The sequence below is a fragment of the Cyprinus carpio genome, chromosome B3 (assembly GCF_018340385.1).
Source record: "Cyprinus carpio isolate SPL01 chromosome B3, ASM1834038v1, whole genome shotgun sequence".
Classification (NCBI taxonomy): domain Eukaryota; kingdom Metazoa; phylum Chordata; class Actinopteri; order Cypriniformes; family Cyprinidae; genus Cyprinus; species Cyprinus carpio.
Genome location: NC_056599.1, coordinates 46,646,053 through 46,663,811, shown reverse-complemented (window position 1 = coordinate 46,663,811; position 17,759 = coordinate 46,646,053). Strand labels below are relative to the sequence as shown.

At 39.2% G+C, this 17,759-nt stretch overlaps 1 protein-coding gene across 1 annotated transcript; it reads right to left on the bottom strand.

Annotated features, from left to right (window-relative positions):
- Positions 1-12,821: 12,821 nt before the first annotated feature.
- LOC109084460 (interferon-induced very large GTPase 1-like) lies at positions 12,822-17,111 on the bottom strand. Its single transcript, XM_019099149.2, has one exon. The coding sequence runs from the start codon at positions 17,079-17,081 to the stop codon at positions 12,852-12,854; it is 4,230 nt and encodes a 1,409-aa protein (XP_018954694.2). The 5' UTR covers positions 17,082-17,111; the 3' UTR covers positions 12,822-12,851.
- Positions 17,112-17,759: the final 648 nt, after the last annotated feature.

The window sequence follows — 17,759 nt, the reverse complement described above, 5'->3', positions numbered from 1 at the left end:
CAGACCATAAACCCGTTTCCAACTCGGCCATACGATGGCCGGGCGCTGCAAATAAACTATTGGCGAGAATGCGCGCGATCTCATTGGGTGCTGAAAACAGTACAAAGCGGTTTACAGACTGCAGTTTGCCACTTCTCCCCCGCAGTTCAAGGGAATCGTTTATTCTCAGGTGCGGGGAGCATTAGTACATGTTCTTCAGGACGAAGTTACCTGCACCGTTGAAGCTGAAAAGGCAATCAAGAGTGGTTCCACCCGAGGAAAGTCACAATGGGTTTTACTCGAGATACTTCCTAGTCGAAAAAGGGATTCGAGCTCTCCGCCCCATATTAGATCTCTGCGCACTGAACAAATACCTAAGGAAGTACAAGTTCAGAATGCTCACCCATTCTACACTTCTGAAACTGGTGCGCCCAGGTGATTGGTTTACATCAATCGACCTGAAAGATGCATATTTTCACATAAAAATATACACACAGAAAAATTTCTGAGGTTTGCATTCCTTGGCGTGGCATACGAATATCTAGTCCTTCCCGTCAGCCTATCTCTCAGTCCGAGGGTATTTGTGAAATCTACAGAAGTGGCCTTAGCTCAGCAGGGAAAAAGGCATTCATCTCGCTAGTTACATAGACGACTGGCTGGTGACGGCTCAATCAGAGCACAAAGTGAGAGATCACACAGCCATGCTCCTAGTACATCTACAAAAACTGGGATTAAAATTAAACACCGAAAAGAGTGTTTTAGTTCCCAAACAGTCAATAACGTATCTGGGGTTGTTACTGGACTCAGTGACATTCAGAATGCAACTGTCAGAGGAGGGAGTAATAAAATTTACAAAATGCCTGGCCGAATTTCGGTTAGGGAATAATGTTTCTTTTCGCACATGCCTCAGACTATTAGGTCTGATGGCCTCAGCTCTTATAGTCATTTCCTTAGGCAGACTATTTATGAGAGAGTTTCAACGCTGGGTAGCTTCTCTGAGACTAGACCCGTTACGGCACTCCCGGAGGAGAGTGAGAGTGACGTCCGCGGCAGTCTTGGCACTGCGTCACTGGCGGCACCCGTGCTTTCTGGTACAAGGGGTACCGATGGGCCTTGTCCAGACCAGGAAGGTCATAACGACGGACGCGTCGTTGTCCGGTTGGGGGGGCATTCACGAGGGCAGGGCAATGAACGGGAGAGATGGGGTCCCCATCTGAGCCACTGTCACATAAACTACTTGGAAATGCTGGCCGTCTTTCTAACGTTGAAGCATTTTCTTCCTTTTCTGAAAGGACATCATGTTCTCGTGAGAACGGACAACACTACAGTTGTGGCATACATAAACAGACAGGGAGGTCTCAGATCACTCCCTTTACACGTTGGCACGCAAACTGATTTTGTGGAGCAATGCCAGTCTTTTATCCCTGAGAGCGACACACGTACAAAGCCTAATGAACCGGGGTGCGGATATGCTGTCCAGGGGAAATCCCCTTTATGGAGAGTGGAAGCTCCGCGGTGGCCAGGGAAATTTTGGCTGGCGGAGATCATACATATGCTGTATGCAGAGCCATGGTCCCTGCCACTGCGCAGGGATCTGCTGTCACAGGTGGGGGGGGGGGGATATTTCATCCTCATCCAGAATGCCTGGCACTGTGGGCCTGGCCAGTGAGTGGCTAAATATGAATGCCGCTGGTCTGCCAGACAGGGTCATCAGAACTATACAGAATTCCAGGGCCCTGTCCACTCGGTCACTCTATGAATGTAAATGGGGCGTGTTTGAGCGTTGGTGTGCGGCTAGACATGTAATCCCCTTTCAGTATTCAGCGGCAGTTATCCTTGTTGCTTCTGCAGGATATGATAGATCAGGTAAGGCATTCTCAACAATAAAGGTGTTTCTTGCCGCAATATCTGCCTGTCATGTAGGTTTTGATAACAAAACTGTGGGGCAGCACCCTTTGGTATGCCGGTTTATGAAGGGTGCGCGTCGCGCTTTGCCAGTTTCAAAACCGATCTCTCCGTCATGGGATCTGGTTCTGGTGCTTGATGCACTTTCTGTGTCTCCATTTGAGCCACTGGACAAAGCTTACCTGAAATTATTGTCGTTTAAGACGGCGCTGGTGTTAGCTTTGGCTTCAGCGAAGCAGCGTAAGTGAAATTCACGCACTTTCTGTGAATTCAGCGTAACGCATGGAATTTATGCCAGGGGGACGCAGGGGTGCTTTTGAAACCTAATCCTGTTTTTATGCCCAAGGTGGTCAATTCTATTGTTCCTCTCTGCTAAGAGGAAGCTTAAACCCACCGCCTTTTGCTTCAGCAGAACAGCAAAGGCTTGAATACGTTATGTCCGGTGCGTGCTTTGTGCATTTACACTGAGAGGACTAAAGGGTTCAGAGAGAGTGAGCAGCTGTTTGTGTCTTGGGCGAAGCCACGTATAGGGAAGCCGATTACTAAACAGCGTTTATCCCACTGGATAGTGGAGGCAAGGAGTTAGGACATCCCATAGTGAGACACCAAAACGTATGCTTGAAAGAGAACAATAGGTTACTTGCGTAACCCCGGTTCTCTGATAGCATTAAGTGAGCTATCTCACCAGAACACCTCCTTGCTGTGTGAAGCGAGGAAGAGGTGTGCTTGTTTTGATCGTCGTAATGTGGCGTTGCGTCGCTCGCTTTATACCGGAGAGGAGGAGCCACTCCCTGACGCGAATAGCGATCATGACTTCTCAACTGAGTGGGGTTTGCAAGTAATGGTGGGCTTCTGAGGGAATACGCATGAAGGGGCATATCCTGGGGAGGGACACACTCACTGCTTAATGCTATCAGAGAACCGGGGTTACGCAAGTATCCTATTGATCTGTCTCCTCTCTACAGAATTTCGTTTGCGGCTCTTACTGAGAGGATTGACGGTATTTAGACCCGTTTAACAGAAGCTGAAGGGCTTCTGCAGAAGACTCAGTGGCAGTGTCCGAGAGTCAACTTGCTAATTTACTTACCAAAGTGGAACAACTTCAGTCAAAAGTGGACGATTTAGAGAACAGAGGTCGACGAAGAAATTTGAGAATAGTTGGCCTACCAGAAAGAGCGGAAGGTTCCAGTCCACTCGTGTCATTTCTCCGTTCCTCTATTCCCAAATGGCTAGACCTGCCTGCAGACTCTCTCACACTGGATATTGAACGGGCCCACAGATCTCCTACTTTTGCGCCTAGTAATCCGAATTCACCCCCAAGGAGTGTTCTGATTCGCTTTTTGCGGTTTACAGAAAACGGAAACTATTCTGAGGGCAGCGTTGAAGAAGAAAATTATTCATGATGGCACAGAGCTTCGGTTTTACTCAGACCTATCTACAAGTGTCCTGCAGAAATGTCGTGAGTTCACCTCAGTGGTCAAGATCATGGTCTCCCGTGGCATATATCGCGGATTCGCCTACCCTGCTCGGTTAAGATGCTTACACCTGGGACAGATCCGCTTCTTTGATGATCCGAACTGGTCTGAACTCGGCTAAAGTTTTTATGGACAGATAATTTTTTTCATCTTCATCTGTAATATACGCTATATTTTTCGGAGGATTCTTTTTTTTTCTCTTCTGAACCCGCCAGACTTGTAAGTGATTAAAGGGTTAGTTCACCCAAATATTAAAATTATGTCATTAATGACTCACCCTCATATCGTTCCAAACCTGTAAGACCTCCGTTCATCTTCGGAACACAGTTTAAGATATTTTAGATTTAGTCCGAGAGCTTTTTGTCCCTCCATTGAAAATCGGTATACTGTCCATGTCCAGAAAGGTAATAAAAGCATCTTCAAAGTAGTCCATGTGACATCAGAGGGTCCGTTAGAATTTTTTGAAGCATCGTAAATACATTTTGGTCCAAAAATAGCAAAAACTACGACTTTATTCAGCATTGTCTTCTCTTCCGTGTCTGTTGTGTAATAATTCATAGCACTGCAGTTTAGTGATATCCGGTTCGCGAACGAATCACTCGATGTAACCGGATCTTCTTAAACCAGTTCACCAAATCGAACGGAATTGTTTGAAACGGTTCGCGTCTACAATAAGCATTAATCCACAAATGACTTAACTTTTTTAACATGGCTGACACTCCCTCTGAGTTCAAATAAACCAATATCCCGGAGTAATTCATTTACTTAAACAGTACACTGACTGAACTGCTGTGAAGAGAGAACTGAAGATGAAACCGACCAGAGCCAGATACTCGAAAGAAAGATTGACTCATTCTCGAGTCAAGAACCGTTTCTGTCGGACGCGTCCGATTCGAGAACCGAGGAGCTGATGATACTGCGCATGCATGTTTCAGCGTGAAGCAGACTGACACACAGCACGTGTGAACCGAACTGGTTCTCTTGATGATTGATTCTGAACTGATTCTGTGCTAATGTTATGGTAGCGGGTAAACCGAAGGCTTGAATCAAGGGCAATCATCGCCAATGAAGTCATTGCGTCGAAGCGCAAAAAGAACTGGTGAATCGTTTTCTTAAACCCGGTTTATTAGATCGAACTGTCCGAAAGAACCGGTTCCACGGAAAAGAACCGAACTTCCTTATCACTACTGGTGATCCAAAACCAATGCAGCCGGTTCTTGACTGAGAACGCAGTCAATCTTTTTGTTCGCTATCTGGCTGGATTTCGGTGTCGTTCATCTTCAGTTTCTCTTCACAGCAGTTCAGCTCGAGTAAAATATTTGGAGTAAATGAATTACCTCGGATATTGGTTTATTTGAACTCAGAGGGAGTGTCAGCCATGTTAAAAAAGTTAACAGCTTAAGTCATTTGTGGATTAATGCTTATTTTAGATGCGAACCGTTTCAAACGATTCCGTTCGATTTGGTGAACTGGTTCAAGAAGATCCGGTTACATCGAGTGATTAGCTCGCGAACCGGATATCACTAAACTGCAGTGCTGTGAACGGCTCTGCCACAGAATCCCGAAGAGAAGACAATGCTGAATATGTCATAGTTTTTTGCTATTTTTGGACCACAAACTGTATTTTCGATGCTTCAAAAAAATTCTAACGGACCCTCTGATGTCTGCATGGACTACTTTGATGATGCTTTTTTATTACCTTTCTGGACATGGACAGTATACCGTACATACATTTTCAATGGAGGGACTGAAAGCTCTCGGACTAAATCTAAAAATATCTTAAACTGTGTTCAAGATGAACGGAGGTCTTACAGGTTTGGAACGACATGAGGGTGAGTCATTAATGACATAATTTTTGGGTGAACTAACCCTTTAAGGGTAGTTTTTCTTTTTTATTTACTTTATTATTTATTTTCTTATAAATTTTTTATTTATTTTATTAAGGTTACTTTTGTTGCTACTTTTTGCTGCTTGTAATATTCACTACCTTGGATCACTGTCTTTTTTTTGGAAGGGGATCTAGATGTTGTAGTCTCAGTTTTTCCTTTCCTGTACCCCCTTTTTTATTTATTATTATTATTATATATATATATTTTTAATCATTGGGCTCAGTCATTTTAATTATTGGCCCTATTGCTTTGTCCGACCACAGCCCTGTATATTTAGACTTTGATATCAATTTATTCATCCCTAAATCTAATTACTTCGGAAGTTTAATTGCTTCACACATTTGAATAATGATAGTTGCTGTCTATTCCTAAAACAGAGTACAGTTCAGTACTCGCAGGAAAAACCACAGTCCTCAAGTTTCTTTCAGCTGGCTAAAGTGGGATGCTACTAAAAGCTGTGTGTTATAGCCACATTATCTCCTTATTCTTCTCTCTTAGTGAGTAAACTCAAGACCAAAAAGGAAGGAATTAGAGACTCAAGTGATTCACCCAGAAAACGCAATACAAACAAACAACGTATCCCACCTGAATTGGATTCCAAAGCTTAAACAGAGTAAGCAGCAAAATTAAATTTAGACTAATGGAAAGCATATCAAAAATTATTGTTTTTAGTAAGCAAAATATTACTTACCTCGAAATAAACCTAGTAGCTTACTTGCACAACAACTTAAAAAACACAACAAGAAAGAGTTATAAAGGCAATCAGGACTCCAGAAGGCAAGGTCTCTTTTGATCCTCAGACAATTAACAATACTTTTTCTGATTTTTACAGGACTTTATACAAAGCTGAAGGCTGTTGTTTAATCAGATTATCTGTGTAATTTTTCTCTTCCTGTTGTTTCTGAAACAAACAGAGTTATTTTAAACGCCCCTTCACTAAAGAGGAAATATGGCAAGCTATTCAGTCCATGCCATCAGGCAAAGCCCCAGGCCCAGATGTGGTTCCCCGCCGATGCTTCAATCCATCTTCCTCTTCATCATTTCCCTTGATCAGACCGGGTTTATAAAAATCTAGATATGGTTCTGATAATATCCGTGAGATTAATGAATATTCTAGATTATGTACCTACGCACTCAAGGATCCTGCACATTAATTGTTTCACTTGATGTTTAAAAAGGCATCTGATAGGGTGGAGTAGCTTCCTTTTCTTTTTATTATATGTTAAGAGAAGATAAATTTAGGGCACAATTTTATTAATTTGATTAAACTCTTTTATTCCCAACCTCTTTTATTTTCTTTGGTAATTGAGCCTCTGGCTGTGGCAATGAGGGCCAATACTAATATACAGGGTATCAGAGTAGACTCAGAAGAGCATAATTTTATTAATCATGCTGATGATGTGTTATTATATTTTAAAATATACAGAGATCTCCATTAACACTTTTCTTTCTCGGGACATATTAGAGAATACAGTACTTTCTCTAGGTATAAAGTTAATCTAAATACATCTTCAGGCCCTGAGTACCTGTATGCTCCCCCCTAGTTGCTGGCTCTGTTCTCTACCTGCTCCCTCAGGTTTTCAACATTTAGGAATGTATCATTACACCCAATTTGTGTGATTTATTCAAAGCAGACAAGCACCCCATTAGTTACCAAAATTTGTCACTGGGGGACCTGTCCGACTGGTCAAACTTCCCTTATTTCTTTTTTGGGCAAGATTAACGTCACAAAGATAGAACATCTTAACTAGGTTAAACTTTTATTTTTCAAAAATCTGCCCTGTTATTTAATCCGCTGTTTTCTTTGGGTGGTACCTTAAATCGACATTATATCAAAACCTATCTGGAAATAAAAAAGCTCTAGGAATCAAATTTTCTATTTTACTGAAAACTGTGAGAATCTAGGGAGGGGTCGCACTCCCTCACTTCCGGCAGTTATATTTTCTTTAATCCACTTCCAGATTAAAAAGATGATCAATTGGTTTCTAAATAGAATGGACTCCACAGTGGTAGGGATTGAGGCTTTGAGATGTTTTCCAAATTTGTTAAAAAATTCTACCATTTATTTACAACGTACATAAAATTGAATCAGTGTCTAATATTTTTTCGGTATCAAACACTCTCCTAGCATGGAAAGATATTTTAAAGTATTTGAACATTCCAAGCATCCCATCTTTAAAATCATCAATAATTTAATTCAACCCTGATCTACCCCCTGCTATCCAGAACATTGGTCTTTCGTTCTTGAGATTGAGGGGGGAATTTGGAGCTGGGCCAGATATTTCACAAGGGCCATCTCAAATTTTTCAATTGTTAAAACAGGAATTTAATTTACCTAATAAGGATTTCTAAAAATTTTTGCAACTACGACATTTTCTGGAATCACATCTAAAGGACGAAAGAATACACTTAGATCTCTTTGAAACTAGTATGGGAAAAAGATTTTCGGCCTGTTCTTCAAGTTCATTTACAGGACTTATTTAACGCCGGTTCGCCTCCACAAGATCTTTCCTAATGCTTCCCAACTGTGTTTCAAATGTAAGTCTAATATTGGTACGGTCATGCATGTGTTTTGGGACTGTGATATGATCAAGACTTACTGGAAAGAGATACATAAAGCTGTTCAGAAGATTATTGCAAATCTTTTGTTTTATCCCAAAGTATTCCATCTCTTTGAACTGTAAAGCTGAATTACATCTCAACCACTATCAGAGAATGTAAGTTACATTTTTGCACCCTTGGCAAGAAAATGCACACTTTTTGCCAAAATCCACTGTCATGCCTCCCGCCACAAGCGGCTGAGTCAAGCCGCCATATATCTACCTTATAGGGAAAACTAACCTGGCAGACAGTATAACTGGAAGTCTAATGACTTTTGGCCGTATTTGGTCCCCTCTTGGAATTTCCTTGAGAAAGTATGTTGATTGTCTTTATTTCTTGATTTCTTTTTGTTTGGACTGGTGCTATTGCCCTTCATTCAACCCTTGAACTATCATTGTATAACTGTATGATGGACTGTATGATGGATGACAGTGTATACTGCTATGGGACACCTGTACCACGGTTTTGTTACTGTACAACTATAAACACATAATAAAGGAAATGAGTTTTATCACTGAAGTGTTATGTAAATGTATTTTTACAGACATCCATATGAGAAACAATTACCGTCCGAATCAGGCTTTAGACTAAATTTCTGCAAAGCTACTCCTCCTAGAGCTTCAAGCTAGAACCACCAAAATCAGCCCACCTCTTCAGTGCTATGTCTTTTCAGACTGATCTGACTTATAGTTTTTATAAAAAATTCAGATAGACATTCATTGACGGAATGTTCATATGAGCCAAGACTATTCAAACTCCAACTGTCAAAATTCCAATGTAAACAAACTGAAGCCCATTAGTCTCAATCAAGCTTCCTCTCTTCTATGTACTATTTCAATCCATTTTAAACTCATTCAAACTCATATATCTAATATTTCTAATCTATCTATCTTTCTATTTACGTAGAGACTTCCAGGTGAACGATTATGCATATTAGCTGCCGCTGCTCAGGTAGGGAATTTTAAAAAAATTTTGTACTTCTAAATTAGCTGCCGCTGCTCAGGTAGGGAATTTTAAAAAAATTACCCCCATGTCATCCAAGATGTTCATGTCTTTCTTTCTTCAGTCGAAAAGAAATTAAGTTTTTTCTCGCATGCATACTCTGTGCAGTTTCGTTTGAAACAGGGTAGGTCGAGTAAAACTCCCATCTCATTTTCTCTCCTCAACTTCCAAAATTGTCCTACATTGCTGCAGAAGTACCGACCCAGTGTTTAAATGTGAACATGCAAAGAATGTCAAGCGCCTCTTTGCAAAAACTTTAAAAACAGTGATGTAGGACAAATTTAGAATGATTTTGAAGTTGGAGGAGAAAAATGAAGGATGGTTTTTAGATATATGTGTATTTTACCGATAACTGTCATGAACCGAGAATGCGCGCAAAGCTGCTTAGACAAGATGAGTGTTGAGGAGTTAAAAAAGTATGTTTTAAAAAGAATGTTTTAAAAATGTTTTTTAGAAAATGTCAGGTTGTTTCGCTAGATAAGACCCTTATTCCTCATCTGGGATTGTGTAGAATGCTTTGAAGCTGCAATTTGGACCTTCCAACCAGTGAACCCCAATGAAGTGCACTATATAGAGAAAAACCCTGGAATGTTTTCTCAAGAACCTTAATTCTTTTCATCTGAGAAAGAAAGACATGAAAATCTTGGATGACATGGAGGTGAGGAAATTATGAGGAAATTTCAATTCAGAAGTGAACTAATCCTTTAAGGAGTCACTCTGATTTGTGTATCCGCACTGATTCTGTGGGTTTGTACACTGGTTGTTTATGTGTGTTTTTGTTTTTTATGTTTTTGGTGTTCCTGGCGGTTACTGACCTGTTTCTTCATGGTACCTCTACAGGGATCAAACTATGAAGATCACTGAGCTATTGGGTGCAGATGAACTACATATCTGGGTTGTCCTTTCTGCTGTGTACCATTTTGTGGTATATGGACGATGCTCCAGTATTCGTGGTGGAACTTATTCAACTCCATTTGCATCCTTTAATCTTCTGTCAGCTCTACATGTTCCCTCGGACATTGTATACATACCACGTCGGAAATATATACATCGCGGATCTTGGCAGAGTTATAACATCGATGGCTCATGGCAACATGGTCTTTTGGTCATCTAAACCACGCCAGTGAGGAGGCTCACACGACTGTTGATCACAGAGTATTAACCAACCTTGCTGTGATCAGCGTCGAATGCATCTCTGGTAAAAAACAATCTCCCCTTTGGTTACTAGGTAAATATATGGTCACTTTCCACTAAAGGATCTCTGGTGTACGATCTGTTTACTGACCGTAAGTTTGACTTTCTCTGTTTAAAGGGATACTCCATCCCAAAATGAAAATTTTGTCATTATTCACTTACCCCCATGTCGTTCCAAACCCATAAAAGCTTAGTTTGTCTTCGGAACACAATTAAAGATATTTTGGATGAAAACCGGTAGGCTTGAGACTGTCCCATAGACTGCCAAATAAATAACAGTGTCAAGATCCAGAAAAGTATGAAAAGCATCATCAGAATAGTCCATCTGACATCAGTGATTCAAACGTCACATTATGAAGTGACGAGAATACTTTTTGTACACGAAGAAAACAAAAATAACGACTTTATTCAACAATTCCTCAGAAATAATCTCCAAATCAGCGTAGCGCCATTTCTATGGCACTTGGAGCAGTACGCAGACAGCGTATGCCTTTCTGTGCCAAGCGCGCCACAAGGATACTTTTTAACGTGCATTACACTTTGGTTTGAATAAAAACAGAGCATCGCGCAACGCTGCTGGCACAGAAGAGGCGTACACATGCACAGAAAAAATCTGAATTACTCTTTCTCATAAAATAAAATGCTAATATTTAACTTTTTCTCTTCATCGGCGAATGATGATTCTGAAAGAAAACATGCCTGATGTCTGTTTACTATAGCAACGAATGCAACTTTCCTGCATGTGATTGACAGATAAACCTTGCGCTCTTATCTCAAGGTTGTTGTTAATGCTGTGGTTTCCTTGATACATTCGGTTTAATAACATTGTTAAAATTCATTTATCACACAGAGGAAATGTGTGAATGCTTTAGAAGCTTATATTGTTTTTGCTCCATCCATGCAATAAATGGGCAGCCTTTGACTGCTCAGGTAATGTTGATGGCATGACCGAGAGCCATTGAAAAACTACAGAAAGGTAAAACTACTTTACTTTAGCATTACTGGCCACGAGAACTAAGGAGAGATCACACATTGGCTGCTCAAAAAATGTGTCAGTTAGAGCCGTGAATGGAGCGTGAACACAATCCTGTGACACGTGGTAAGTGGAGCATGTGAAGGAGAGATGTGAGTGCACGGACAATGCTGTTCAATGTCTCCATTGATTTGTGCTTCTAGTAATTTAATGTGTATATATATCGAAAACATTAAAGCGCAATAGCGATTCATTCAATTCTTTGCATTTTAAATCTATCACTGTCCGAAATCAGCAATTCACAATTCAAAAATCCATGTTCTAAGATCGATGCATATGCATCGTCAGGGTTTGTAATTGATGCGTCAAGAAAAGGAGTGACACCCCTAAAAGATATGGTAATACATTTTAAAATAACTTACTGAGTGATAATTAAAATTAAATATTTATGTGCTCATAAGTATTTGATGCAATGTTGAAATGTGGAGAAAACACTTATATTTATAAATCCAGCTGTCAAATGTTGTGCGGCCTGTCAATTTTCTTTGTAATTAAAGCCACCTGACTTGTGACTGGTCTTTGTGTGAATGTCCAAAAGACACAAAGACTTTCTGAAGTGGTAGGTTATTTTAGAAAGAAAGATGAAAAAGAGGAAATAGGGAGAATCAATAAATTAACAGTAATTTATTGCTATGTGAATAGTTTAAAATCATGTAATCAATAAAAAAGTAAGTAGTCTGATTACAAGAATTTAAAAATTTAATTTAATCTAATTACAAGTACTTAATTTTTGGAAACTGATTATGTAATCCAGATTACATGTAAACAGTTAATACCCAGCTCTAACTACAGTCAAATAAATTTTACAATACTTAATTACACTTTTTAAGTATATTTTGATCAAATGACCAGTACAGAGAAGTATAGGGCAAATATACTGTCAATATAAGTCAAGTATACTTAAGTACAATTTATTTCACTTAAGTGCAAAGTATATTTCTGAGAAATACATAAAATGTATTTTTTAGAGAAGTACATTAAAGGTAGACTGAAAGTATGCTTTTTTAATTTTAGTTAAAAGTAGTATTCTAATAACACAATTGAATAAATTTTTTATTTTATTTTTTGTTAAGGGACTGCACTTTTCCATCCTAAAAATGTATCTAAACTACAACATATACTCTCTATAACACTGCATTGGCTTAAAAATTGTATAATTTTTTAATCCAGCTGTTTACTTTTAAAACCATTAAAGGGTTAGCTCCTTATTAATGGGTAGCTCCTTTTTTTCTCTGTGATGCTGATTCTGATTCTCAAGTAATTGTATTGTTTGTATTGATAACGTTTATTGTATAAAGTTCTATAGAAATAAAGGTGACTTGACTGACATATATATTCATATATGTGCAGAAACCCAAGACTTCAATAATTAATATCCACACAGTTAATATTCAATGAAAACTGTATTTTTGTAAAGAAATTCACTTATTTCTGGAAATATCAATATAACATATTTATCTACCACTTTGTTGCAAACAAACTGTTTAAAAAAACTATTACAGCGATACACATTTTAGTTTTCTTGATTACAATTCTGGAATCCAGCTTTTTTAAAAGAGTATTTCACATTGTCTATAGAGGACAAATCACATATACTGATATAAAGAACATTTTCAGGCTTTTGAAACACTTAATTTACTTTAAAATACTTTACTTTAAATTTACTCATCTCTCTACATATTTTCTGATTTATTTCAAAATCACTAAACTAAAAAAATAAGGAACTCATTTCAAACTGTGAATCATAGACCAGGCAGAAACATTTCTGTTTAATTAAATGTATTTTTCCAAAGTCTCAACAGCTTCATGTTTTGAGAATGTTCTCCAGTTGTCTGGGATCTTACCACTCCCTTCAAATTTTTTATTGTAGTATTTTTCCAGATCTTTCTGGAATCTGCACACAAACCACTTCCAGTAGGGCAGTTCAGAGAGGTCAGGGGTGATGCTCCAGTCTGCATAAACTCCTCCTGCTCTTCTGTAATCTCTCCAAGGAAATTTGTCATCTGAGGCGTTAGCATAAAAAAATCGATCACTTGCTACGCCTGATGTGCATATTGTAATAGACAAGTTTGTTGTTCTTCTGTAAGTCCACCCATTCAGTCCAATATTACGATGGATAGCAACACTGTGATCTCCATCGTGGTTTTCTATGGTGTTGGTGCAGATAGCTTTACAGAACGGACACTGAACCCAACAGCACTGACAGAGGTGATCAATCAGAAGCTCATCTGGTCTGAATTTAAAGTCCAGCTTTACTGGAAATGTCTCTGTGTTGAATCTGCTTCTGATGTCAGACATTATAACAGGAAGTTCTTTTCTGATCACATCTTCTAGAAGGTTGACATCATCAACATCATCATGTTTCACTCCACTCAGGTCTTTTTCAGAGAAGATCAGCTCATCTGAGAGCTGCTGTGTGAAACTCTTCAACCACAAGCCAGCATATCCTCTTTTCACTTGAACATGTTCAGTGGATTCATGAGCTGCTTTCATGATCTTCTGCTGCAGGAGTTTGATGTTCTTCTCCATCTTGGGTAAAACACTGACACTGAACTGATCAGTGATGTACCGACTGACTTCATCTCTGATAAATCTCTTGAAGTGATTTCTGGGAGTTTTAATGTAATCCATGTATTTGTCAAAATCCTCCTCTTCTGCCAGTGTCTTCAGGATATGTTGTTCCAGATTTGATCTGCTTCCATTCAGTGATTCACAGTTTGATCTAATTTCATCTGTCAGATCTCTAGCGGTGTTCTTGTAGACACTCTGCTCAATGGGCTCTTTAAGTTTCTCACAGATGATCTCACCTAAAATAGCAGCAGATGTTGCTCCATGACAGTATTTCTGGAAAATACTATAGTACTCATCTTTTTTGTCACTGAGGATTTCTTTTATGTTCATTATGTCAATGTCTCTGATTGCTGGAGTGTCACTGATGATCTTGATGTTAATTTTCCAAAACAAATCAAACTCTTTCTTCAGTGTTTCTTCATCCTTTGCTTTGTCTTTGAGTTTTAAGGCAAGTTCTTTGCTCTTTTCATAGAGAGTGTTTTCATGATGTGTAATCTGATCGTGTTTTTTCTTAAGGTCTTGATGAAGAATCTCATTCATTTTTTTCTCTGTTTGCCTCACAATTTTTTTCTTAAGCTCTTTGATTTTGGTTTCAAAGGATGTTTTCCACTGAATCAGTATGTCTGCATATGTGTCTTTCTCAAAGAACTCTGACATTGATTTTTCCACTTCTTTACTTGTATTCTTCAGTTCTCTTTGAAGATAAGTTTCTTCAACTTCATGAATTGCTTCATTTTGTATTTTGTTGTGTAGTTTATTCTCAATTTTGAGCATGGCATTTTGAAGACTCCAGGACCACTTGCTGTATTCAGTCTCCAATTTCCTGTAGACTGAAATCTCCAGAGAGTTTCTGAAGCTGAAGACAAATTGTTCATTTAGTAAACCCTCCCAGAGATCTTTAATATGAATTTTGAAGTCTTTCAGCAGCATTCTATGTGATTTTGAGGCATGAGACATAATATATTTCTTTAGTTCTTGAATATTCTCACAATAGTTTGGGTTTGGTGGTGCCATGGGTGGGTTTCCCTCCCAGAGATGAGCAAAATACTTCACATCATTCTGAACATCAAATTTAATGACATCACTGAAGCATTCTGCATCACAGCCTTCCTCTTTAGCAGCGAGTTTTGTCATCTCATCTAGTTTCTCCAGCAGTTGTCTTCTTGCCTCCATGGTTTTTTCTCTAGCTGCGACATCTGAAACGTTCTGATGCACAAACACACAGCTGGGATTCAGTCTGACCTTCTTCATCCTCATGAAGGCCTGAACAACAATCTGAAGAATGTCCTGCATCTCAGCTGTGTTTTCTCCAAAAATGTTGATCAGTGTTAGATTCCCAAGACCAATAACAAATGTGGCAAATTCATTGTCATGATGTCTTGTTGATCTTCCAGCCAGTTCTAGAGCACGAAGCCCCTCAGTATCAACAACCAGAATATAGTCAAAGTTCATCTGTGTTTTCATCTCGTCTGAGCTTCTGACCAGCTGCATGAAAGCTCCTCTGGTGCATCTGCCAGCACTGACGGCAAACTGGAGTCCAAACATGGCATTCAGCATGGTGGATTTCCCAGAGCTCTGAATCCCTAAAACTGACAGCACAAATACTCTCTGGTCTCCCAGTTTCTTTATGAGTTCATCTAGTACAGCAGAGATCCAGATCACAGGAACATGAGCAGCATCTCCATCCATCAGCTCCAGTGGAAATCCAGAGATCATCATCTCTGCTGCGAGACTTGGGAGAGAAGAGAAGTCTTTCAGGTCTTTCTTGTTCTTCTTTACAGATGAACATGATTCATAGATCTTACCGATCTCCCTCATGATGTGCTCCAAACCAAAGGTTGCAGCCTGAAGTTCCTCAGATATTGTTTCAAGTTCTGTTTGTTCCGTTTCAAGTTGTTCTGACTTATCATGTTTCTCTTTCAGTTGTAAGAGTGTTGACCACTTTTCATGATACTTGTGGTGTAGAGCAGAAATATCAGCTGATGTATGCTCATCCAGGAGAAATCTGAGCCATTTGAGAAAAAACATCTTCTCAAGTTTATCAAATGAGCACATCATCAACATCATAAAATTACTGATATCAAATTCATGCTGCTGTTTGCGGATTTTTTTCATTTGTGTTTTTTTTCTACTTATTTCCATTTCAATCTTTTCTCCTTGAGGTCGATGTAGTTCTTTGTTTTTCTGACACCACTGATGCCACAGTTTCCCCTGATGAGGCAGAAATGATTCTTTGATGTTTCTCAGCTCTTTCTTCTTTAGCAAACTCATCATCTCCTGTGCTGCTTCTCTTCCTCTCCTGCAGTCATCATCATCTTTCTCATCTACTCTGATATCTGAGTGTTGGGATACATCTTCAAGTCTGAAAGTGGAAGACGATTCTTTGAGACAATCATTTATAGCTTTTCTGAGTTCTTCAGATACATCTGAATGACTTCTGCATTTCAGACCAATTTTGAATTTTCCTTTCTTTGTCTTAATTACAGAAGAATCATTATCATCTAAAAGACTAATGAGTGGCTTTCTGTCCTTGTACAGGTTTTGGATCTTTGCTGCATGTTTGTCATTCCTGTCCAGTTTTGATAGAAGAACAACGTTTACTGAGGACATTTCAGTGAGGATCTGCAGCTGTTTCTCATGTTTTCCTGCATCACCGTGTAGATTACAGAATGCAACACAGTCAGTGAATTTATCATCATATGATCCAGATGGACAGTACCAGGCGATCTCCACCACTCCATCCATCAGCTCTCTGGTTCTGCTGCTGCCTGGGCAGTTCCTGTGGAAGAACGTGTTGTGTTTCTCATTGATCAGACTGTTCATCAGCTGAGACTTGGATGAAGACACAGAGCCAAACCTGAAGAAACACACCATTGGAGTTTCTGCCTTGTAGACCATCTGGTTTTGACTGATGATTTCATTGTCTGTGTTTCTCATCTTCCAGCTCTTGCTGATTTGTCTGAATGTCCAGAGAGGAAACTCAATCTGTTGTGTGAGTGGATCAGGAACCAGCAGAGGCAGAGCGTACTGACATTGGGACAGTTTAGTCACCATCAGCTGCTTCAGGAAACCATCAGCACAATGAAACACGGCCATCTGAACATCCATTGGGTGAACAGGATCAGACTGACTTGATGCTTTTTCTGATGGAGAGATGTTTCCGAAAACATCATCAAAAATATCACTCTCTTCTTCAGATAAATCGTTGTCTGTTTGTTGTGTTTGATCCTGTTCGTTGGACTCTTTAGTTTTAATGTATCTTGCTCTGTAGTTCATCATCAGTAGTTTTTGTATGAAAGTCTGAATCAGCTCCTCTTCAGAATAAAACTCATGGGACTGTAATGAATGTTCAGTTATCTGAAGAACATCTGCAGCTCCAAGTTTATTGAGGTGCTTGCCTTCAACATGGAGTTTGTGAAATATATTATTCATTTTAAGTCTTTATCCTTTTGCAGGTGTTAACCTGGCCTGATTCTTGCTGTTCCAATGTCCTTTATTTTCCCTGATGAAAAATAAATAAAGATTTTTTTCAGCTGTTAAAGTCTACATAAATTAAATATGTAGTAAATTGTTTGCAGATGTCCTTAGTATTTATTATATATCTCTATTGTAACTGTCACAAAGTTGCCATTCTTACCCTGTTTTGTTAGCTCAAAACTGAAAAGAAAAAAAAGGAATAGTTCCTCTAAGTTTTTACAGTGCATTATATGATTTTTTTAGGAAGCCAAAGTTCAATACACTGGGCAATAATACAGCTCTAGAAATGGCTAACTCCTAGACCTACTGAACTAAGGAGCTGTTTAAGACAGACAGTTAAGGCTCATTCACACCAAAGCTGATAACTATAAAAATAAATATAAGGAAAGCGCAACCTTGGCCCAATTTTTTTTTAATTGAATCGTTCAACATTTTTACAACAGTGGCCAGGTGGTGAAGACAAGAAAAAATAAACTAAATGACAGTGTAACTTTCACCTGCGACTTGCGATTTTCACTTTTTGCTACTTGACTTGCAATCGACACAAATTGTGCTTGTTGCCACTGGAAACAAGACGCTGTGGTGGTTAAACGATTAAAACTAATTAGTACCATAACGAACAGGCTCCTGCAA

Bases quoted from the DNA above. Each gene is read 5' to 3' on its own strand.
- LOC109084460 (XM_019099149.2), bottom strand. From the start codon at position 17,081: ATGAATAATATATTTCACAAACTCCATGTTGAAGGCAAGCACCTCAAT.